The 8,932-nt window shown below is 40.5% G+C and overlaps 1 protein-coding gene and 1 long non-coding RNA gene across 2 annotated transcripts; one reads left to right on the forward strand and one right to left on the reverse strand.

The window, feature by feature from the left end:
- Positions 1–4,309: 4,309 nt before the first annotated feature.
- LOC123307935 lies at positions 4,310–4,953 on the reverse strand. The gene is made up of 3 exons (XR_006537023.1): positions 4,889–4,953; positions 4,607–4,834; positions 4,310–4,370 (listed from the first exon to the last, which is right to left on the reverse strand). It is a non-coding gene; the product is annotated as an uncharacterized LOC123307935 (long non-coding RNA).
- Positions 4,954–4,980: 27 nt separating this feature from the next.
- Positions 4,981–5,370, forward strand: LOC123306979 (MAP kinase-activated protein kinase 2-like). Its single transcript, XM_044889179.1, has one exon. It carries the CDS (start codon positions 4,981–4,983, stop codon positions 5,368–5,370), a length of 390 nt encoding a protein of 129 aa, XP_044745114.1.
- The last annotated feature ends 3,562 nt before the right edge of the window (positions 5,371–8,932 follow it).

The following is an 8,932-nucleotide window of genomic DNA, read 5'->3' on the forward strand; positions in this document are numbered from 1 at the left end:
TTGAGTTATTGGAAACTGAACTGTTATTACGCCGTTATATCAGTGAAAATTATTTCCGATTTCTTATTATTTCTGATTTATTAAATTGAACTGTTTTAATTTCGTATTGAAGGTGAGTGAATTTCCGAACATTGAAAATTTATTGCCACAATTGGTAAAATTTAATAGGTTTTATTTACCTATCAGTTTAAAACTGACTCACCTATTACCCTGTTGATAACTTGTCTACCTGCTTTGTATTTGCTTTTGACCTGTACTGTTGAAACTTACCAATTATTTCTGATTTTTCTGAAGGCTGAAAGCCGATTATTGTGATTTATTTTCTGACTATTGAACTTGAAAAACTGTTTGGAGTTTGACCTGTGCGTTCTGGTGCTGTTCGAATTTCGGGACATTTTCCGGACTGTACGAGACGACTTGCGATTGTGTGCGGTATTTCGCGAATATTTTCGAACTTTAGTGGGACTGACTGAAATTTTTTTTTCGAGTAACGTTGGACTTGTAAAATTTTTAGTGTGATACATCGGGACTTAGATTATTTTAGTGCGCCGGGACTTGAACTTTTTTTCTGATACACCGGTACTTGGACTTCATTTTTTTTTTGTGGTATACCGATACCCACTTCGAACTAAGGTCAATAGGTTGACTAACGATTAACTTACCGGGTCGGACTTGGAACTTAAACCGATTGTGAAAGACATACCGAGTGTGAAATATTAGTGCGTTCTGAATCCGACTTAGTTGAATATAATATGTCAAACATGGATGTGAACCGGTTACTCAGTGATGAACTTACCTACGAATTACAACTGAGGGGACAATCGATACCGGGTACTGTGATGACTAAACGGAGTCTGCTACGACAAGTACTTCAGTCTAATGAACCTTTACTACCCCCAACATCATTGAATCCCGCCTCGGAGATTGAGATTTCCCAAAATAAACTCACCGATTTGGTGGAATCCCTTCAGAACTTCAATCATGAGAATGCAGCTAATGAATTTTCGCGAATCTACACCCGATTAATACACATGCAAGGAAGGCTGGACTTTATTGTTACTGCAGACACAACACAGTTACAACTAGTTGGACAAATGAAGGCAACTACAGCTAAGGCGTTGGAAACACTAGAGGAGCTACGTAAGAAGAGTATTCGTGAACAGCCGCAGCCATCTAACCGACATCAGAAGTCTCTTTTGGATGTGGAGGTGCCCAGTTCACCTGGTGTGTCACCAATCCAACCGGAACGGATTTCCAGGATCCGGGAGTTATCGCTTATCGACTTGGAAGATGGTGTCGATCCTCCTGTAACAGCCGATGTCTCACGTACTGGTACACCTGTAAGGAATCCAACATTAGAAGAGGTCATGAATGAGACAAGACAGACATGTACAGCATTACTGCGACAGTTACCAGCGATACCTCTCACACAGTCACAGGACTGTGGGACAACAACACCTGAGGGTCCGACACAGGGTAGATGGATTAATTCTACACGAAGGGTGTCTTTTCCACACTTACCTGCACCTTGGATAAGTCCTGATCGACCAATTGTCACAACGCCTGCCAGATCAGAACCGGAGTCCCGATCAACAATACCAACTATCCCGGTACACAAATGGAACATTTCCTTTGATGGCACTGGAAGTGTGACCGGATTCCTTGAAGAAGTGGAGAGGCTAGCCGAATCCCGTAAAGTGTCCCTGGAACAAGTTTTTGAATCAGTTTATGAATTACTACGAAAAGATGCAAGGGATTGGTTTATTCCCAGGAGAGGTACTTTCGAGGGCTGGGAGGATTTCAGCAACCAACTGAAGGAAGCATTTCTGCCTGTCAACTACGAGGAGAATCTGTTGGAGGAAATAAAAAGACGAACACAAGGTCCTGAAGAAAAGCTACTTCTGTATGTTACCCGGATGCAGAACTTATTCCAGAAACTCACCTATAACAAACCCTCCGAGGTGGAGCAGATCCGACTTATCCGACAGAGGTTGATCCCGCCCTTACAACAGGCCTTGGCCTTCCAGGAGACCAGGAGTTATGATGAACTTCTCCGTAAGGGGAAAGTTTTTGAACTGGTCCAGTGACAGATGAGCCAGTACACCCGGCCACCCTCAAAACCAGGTTCCGTGGAGGAACCTCACCTAACGTACACTCCCCGTCAACTGAACCGATATCAGGCGAGTTTTTCTGTGGACACCGGAGAACAGGTTCACCAAACAACTGATCACAGGGAATCAGTCCCGCCGACACCAGCCAACCAGACACGACTTTCTCCGCCGAGGGAAAGCCGTCCAAGGCCACCCAGATCCAGAGAGTCAACAGTACAGCAACATGAATCACACCGTCCGATTCCTGTAGACAGGTCCGAAGGTCGATCCGGAACTTCAACACCGCCACTCCGCCGTCGATCCGAAAATAGCCACGCTGACCGGACCCAATCATCCTCAAGAGGGAGAATGTCCTTCCAGACACAGTGTTTTCGATGTGGTGGATATGGCCACATGCGTCGAGAATGTCGCAGGCCACCGAAAATCTTCTGTTCTCGATGCCAGAGGGAGAACATTCTCTTACGAGATTGTCCCTGCCGTCCGGAAAACTAGACGGAGGTATGGAGAAGGAGTCGACCATATCTCGCGACACACTGACTCCCATGACATCGACCACCTGGAATGATAACCGACCGCTTGTCGAAGTTAAGATAGCCGGAAAGCACTACAAAGCATTAATTGACACGGGAGCCACGAAGAGTTTCGTAAGTCGGAAAGTGGCAAAACAATGTTAAACCAAGGGAATCACCGGACAACATGTTGAGAATGGTTTCGTGGTGATTGCAAATGGTCAACCCACGACAACACCCAAACTCTACACTACCGCCGTTCACCTGGCTGATTATTCCTTGACCGACATAAAATTTCTGTTGGTGCCTGATTTACCAGTTGACCTCATACTAGGAATGGACGTATTAGGAAGGTTCAATTTTTCCATTAACCTCAGTACCGCGGACTGTTACCTGGAAGGTCGACTGATTGCCAAACCAACACCGAAAATTCAAGAAGGTGTTGAGGTGCAGGGCCGGAGAAAATCCCTGAATACACCTGCGGACAACCCGTCACCTAAACCGTTACCGTCCGTAGATTCCGTATACCTGGCCGAATTAGAAACAACCCAGTGCAAATGGTACAACAAAAAGTTACAGGAGGTGGAAAAAGACCCAGCAAATTTTCCTGACTACACCGTGGAAAATGGAAAACTGTTACGACATTTCTGGGACTCATCCGACTTCACAGAAGATGGAACCGGCCAACCCTGGAAACTCTGTGTACCGACCGAACAGCGAACCGAAGTATTGAAGGAAAACCACGACTCAGAACTAGCAGGTCACATGGGGATTGCTAAGACGATTGCACGAATAGCCAGAAACTATTACTGGCCAGGGATGTTTAGAGACATTGCGAAATACGTGAGGAACTGCACATCGTGCCAAAAGTACAAAGTTTCGCAACAGAAAACCCCTGGTAAGATGCAACCACACCGAATGGCGGATGCGCCGTTCAAAGAAGTATCCACGGACATAGTTGGACCATTGCCACGTTCAAAAAAGGGAAACTCCTACATCGTGATAATGCAAGACCGGTTCACAAAGTGGGTAGAGTGTAGAGTGTCGTCCGTTGCGGAAAGCCACCGCCAAAACTGTTTATTCGGCCCTCTACGAACAAGTCATCCTGAAATACGGTTGCCCAAAACTAGTAATATCCGACAACGGAGTACAATTCGACAGCAGACTATTCAAGAACAGTCTCCGAGAGCTGAACATCGCTCACCGTTTCACACCACCGTATACTCCTCAGTGCAATCCTGTAGAAAGAGCTAACCGTACCCTGAAGACTATGATAGCACAGTTTTGTGAAGCCGATCAACGAACCTGGGATGAAAAGATAGGAGAGTTAACGTTTGCCATCAACACCGCTAAACAGGAGTCTACTGGATTTACACCGGCATTTTTAAATTATGGAAGGAAACTAGAAGTCCCGAGGGCGATTTATTCGACAAACCCCCACAATAATGAAATGAACGGAGAATCCAACCGTACAGAAGAAGAAAATAGAGATATGACTTACCGTACTCAACAGATCAAACATCTCCAGGAGGCTTATGAGTTCGTTCGTACTAAACTATGCCGTGCCTTCCAACAACAGGCTCACCACTACAATCTTCGACGAAGAGAGGTCCGATACCATGTGGGAGATAAAGTTCTACGCCGGGACCGTCCTTTAGCCTCTGCCGTTGACAGTTTCGCCGCCAAGTTGGCTCCGAAGTTTTCCGGACCGTTTACCGTCGTTAAAGTTGTTTCACCTGTCGTCTACGACCTGAAAGATACAGAGGGTAGAAAAATCACTAACATACACATTAAAGATTTAAAACCATTTCATGAATAGTATATATTATTGTCATGATCCGTTAACCGTTCTTTAGAAATAACCTCTGAAAGGAGGGAACCCGTTATAGTTTTTTTTGTTACCGAATATACATTATTTTTCCGTCACCGAATATATATATGTATATATTTCTTCCGTTACCGATTATATTATTATTTTCCGTTTACCTGTTTATCTGAATAACTGTAGTTGCTCGGCCAACCAGAACCAGTGTTCCGTAAGACAAAAGGTGTCTAGTTAACATGTTTCAGATGGAACATTTACACCTGGGGGAGATCTTGGGAGAAGGCAGCTTTGGGCGTGTCTATAGAGGCCAACGACACGGCCAAGCAGTGGTGGTGAAAAGGACTATGTTGACTCACCACGCCATCCAGGAAGTCGACATACTCAGGTCCCTAGAACATACAAATATAATACCCCTGCAAGAGGCCATCATTGAGGGAGACTACCTTTTTATGGTGATGCCTCTGTGCGACGAGGACCTAAATGCCTTCCTGCGTCGAGAAGGCCGAGGAACCAGCCGTCTCGGTTCTTCCGCGTGATGCGGCAGTTAGCAGCAGCCGTGACGGAGTGTCATCGTCGGCAAATAGTACACCGAGACATCAAGCCAGCCAATATCTTACGCCGCCGGTGTCGATTCCTGCTGGCAGATTTTGGGTTGGCCGAAACACTTACCACCACCCAACCCCTGCTCACCGAACCAGCAGGAACCATGGTGTACTGGGCACCGGAACAGCGGAGGCTAGAGCCGTATGACACGTCCGTCGACCTGTGGGCGTTGGGGTTAGTGGCCGTAGAGGTGGCGACCGGCCTACCGTGCCGTCAAGGAGGAACAGCATTGGGCCTCATCCCTGGACGACAAATACCGTGCGGAGATGGAGCGGTTGAGATTCCCCGTCCGATGGTACATCGAAGGTTTGCTCCAGGATAACCCGTCCCACCGGAGACCTGCTGCACAGTGGGAGTGGCCTGGAACCGATACCGTCCTGTTAGTTGAAACCGTAGCTCAGCCACCCCCACTGATACCGGTGTCCACACTGAGGCCAGCACCGCTTCCACCAGCTGCTCCGTTAACGCCACTACCCCATCTGTCTCCCGTCCCACAGGAACCGCCAGCACCAGGGAAGACACTGTATATATAAATATTTCTGAGGTATGTTAATTTGAATATAACTAGAATAAAACTCGACCTGTTTATTTGCAACATACAATTATCAACTGCTTCACAGATATTGTCGTTAAAAAAAAATAGATAATCTTGAATAATATAACATAACGATGCATGACATTTAAACTAGAGATAGTAGATTTTGAAAAATTATAATTCAGCTAAGGAATCTAACGAAAAAACAAGCTGTTAAATTTGCAAAATTGACTCTCATATGTTTTTATGTCTATACTTAAATTCAGTCAATTTCGCTATGAGAAGATTTTTTGTTCATAATTCGAATCACAATACACTATCCCAAATGAAAATGAAATAAAAAAATTTCAGTTTTCTGGTTTCTAAGAAAAAATTTGAAAATTGCTTTTTTTAATCATCTTTAGCTGTGTCAGTGTCCTAGGCATGGACTGCTCAAAATAAATATATGAAAAACCCACATTTTTTTTGACATGGAATCAGTCCTTGAAGTTTCTAACAGCTGCTCATTTATACTCTGTGTTTTATTATATCAGTTCAGCGTTAAACGCTGTCACAAGAAAGCAGAGTAGTTGTGGGTGCTTTAAAGAAAGCAATGTGAGTGCTTTAAAATCTGAGTTTGCTCATCGGCTGAATTTTAAAGTACAAGGCTCTCTCGGGTCGAAAAATACTTCATTTGAATTTTAGTTTGGAATTTTTAACACTTTTATAAAAAACTAACCAATATCTATGAATGCGAATTCTGATTTGAATAATTCCGAATGTTCATATTTTCACATCAATTACACTTTATTCGAAAAACTCATTATACGTAATATATGTATCAACCTACATTTGTACCATACAAATATTACTGATAAATTTTTTATAGGAGAAGTAAGTCAGTCAACATCTTCAGAATTCGTTTTAAATTCCTTTCATTCATCTGGGTATTCATGTTGACTATGTCTGAATTTATTGAACAAAAAGTACCTAACCACCTTAAGGGTTGCATCATTCCCTTAATGGTGCTGATAACGCATTTGAATAGGTAACTTCCAATATTCACTAATACGTTTATTACTTCAGCTGGTACTCTGCTGCTAAGAAGGAACAATATTTGGTCCTTTGCGAAGCTAATCCCTAATCGGAATCATAAATCCGAATAATGAAAAACTTTCTGTCAGTTCAAAAGGAATTCCTAAATATCGTTACTGCATTCTTCAATGTATTTACATCTAGAAACATTTTGAATAGGTTCCATGAATTTTCATTTTCAGTTTTTAGTATACAGAGCCATCATATATTTTCAGGGATAGGATAATCAAATATGACTTATTCAGAAAAGCATCCGCAAAGGTCAACATATTATATTTGGATGTAACGCTTCTAATTTTTTTTGTATAATCGAAATAAATGAGGAGTCCCTAAAGTTGAGAGAATGTATATCGAAAAAAAGCATTCAGTATCTTTTCTCGTACTGCTGAATAGTATATTTTTCTTTTCCAAATTCTACCTTACTTAACTGCAAGAGCATTTATTCTTTTACACATTCACATGCCTTCTCGAATTTATTCTATTACTAGCTGACCCGGCAAACGTTGTTTTGCCATATAAATAATTTCCTAGTAATTTCTAGTTGTATCATAAAAAAATAGAAATTAAAAATTTTGTCTAAAAAATAAAAAAAAATTTAGGGGTGGACTACCCCTAACATTAAGGGGGATGAAAAATAGATGTTGGCCGATTCTCATAGATACCGGATAAGCACAAAAAATTTCATCAAAATCGGTCAAGCCGTTTCGGAGGAGTATGGCAACGAAAACTGTGACACGAGAATTTTATATATTAGATAATGTGTAGGTACCTCAATGACTAATCTTTGGAATTTCGATTATATATATATATATATATATATATATATATATGACGAATTAAATCGCAATTATTCATATCTTTTTGATGCATTTATATATTTATTTCATGAGCTATAGGGTTGAATTTTTTTTGCGAAAATTTAAATAACTTATTTGATTTGCAAGAGAGAACAATGCTTTCGATACATATTTAAAATGACACCTTATGACTCAAGATTTCAAATAAGAATGATTCAATAAATTATATTTTCGTTTTCAGAGAAGCTACTTAGACTCAATGAATACCAAGAATAAAGCTTCAACTTCAATTTATTAATTTTGATATTATTTAATATTTTTTTTTGTAGAATTCGTGAAAAAAAATCATTTTTCAAATGAAATTTATTTATGAAACTACGAATAACACAGAACAATATATGTACAATCAATTCAAATATATTATTTACATATTTACAATTCATTTCACAATCCACGAAAATCTCCCCTTGTCAGTTTATTTTTCTTCTGCGATTTGGGCTATTATGAGTACACGCAGCAAGGGGAGAAGTAGTAGATATAAAATTGTGATGCCTGAATTCAACTTTCTTCTTCCTTTCTTCACACAATTCTGCCGATTCCTTCTGCGCTTTTTCTGCATCCCCTTGCACAGCCTCTTCCAAAATATTCTTCATCTGTAATGCCTTCTCCAGTTTGTCTTTGAGAAGGCCTGGAGACTTCTTCTTCGTGGCTGAACTCTTCGGTGGGCTCGATTGATTCTTCAGCTCTTTCAGCAGACTCGCTTTATTTTCAATAAAGTTTCCGACAACCACTACATTTCGCAAATTTCCTGCTTTTAAAGTTTCCAAAGTGGCAATGGCCACCTTTTTTAAATCAATGGAAATTTTCGGCTTACTGATCCCATTCTTCTTCGAAATTTTGGTCGTCTGAAAAAAAATATAAATTATAACATAACTATGAACAAAAAATTGATTTTTGAAGATCCATTACAAATTCCAACATCCAAATATTAACTATCTGCAGTTCCATATTATTCTCGGAATATTTCAATATAATTTAAATGTTCTGGAGATAACCAAACGAAACAAGAAAATAAGAATAAAGGACAATTTTCGAAATATTTCTGGAACGTATTTGTCACTATCAGATCAATAAGATCAATCAAATTTCTACATCTATTCCTAGGAATAAACAATCGCAGTAAAAAATCACTTTTGAGAAAATCTTCCGGAATATTTTGTCTGTAATAATTGGTTAGGTACCTACTTTCAAAGCAAAAAGTTTAGTCAAACTCTAAAACTACTTTCTCAATATTATTATAAATGAAATTCAACTCACCATTTTTAGATATAGGCACAAAACACAACACGAAACTTCAAATTTGATAATGAGACAAGCACCTTATTCTTCAAAGTATCGGTATAAAATGAGAAAGACACCCATAACTTTCTTTTTTCTAACTGCCAGATTTTCGGAGTTACCCCTACTCTTTTATGATT

The sequence above is a fragment of the Coccinella septempunctata genome, chromosome 2 (assembly GCF_907165205.1).
Source record: "Coccinella septempunctata chromosome 2, icCocSept1.1, whole genome shotgun sequence".
NCBI classification, from domain to species: Eukaryota; Metazoa; Arthropoda; class Insecta; order Coleoptera; family Coccinellidae; genus Coccinella; species Coccinella septempunctata.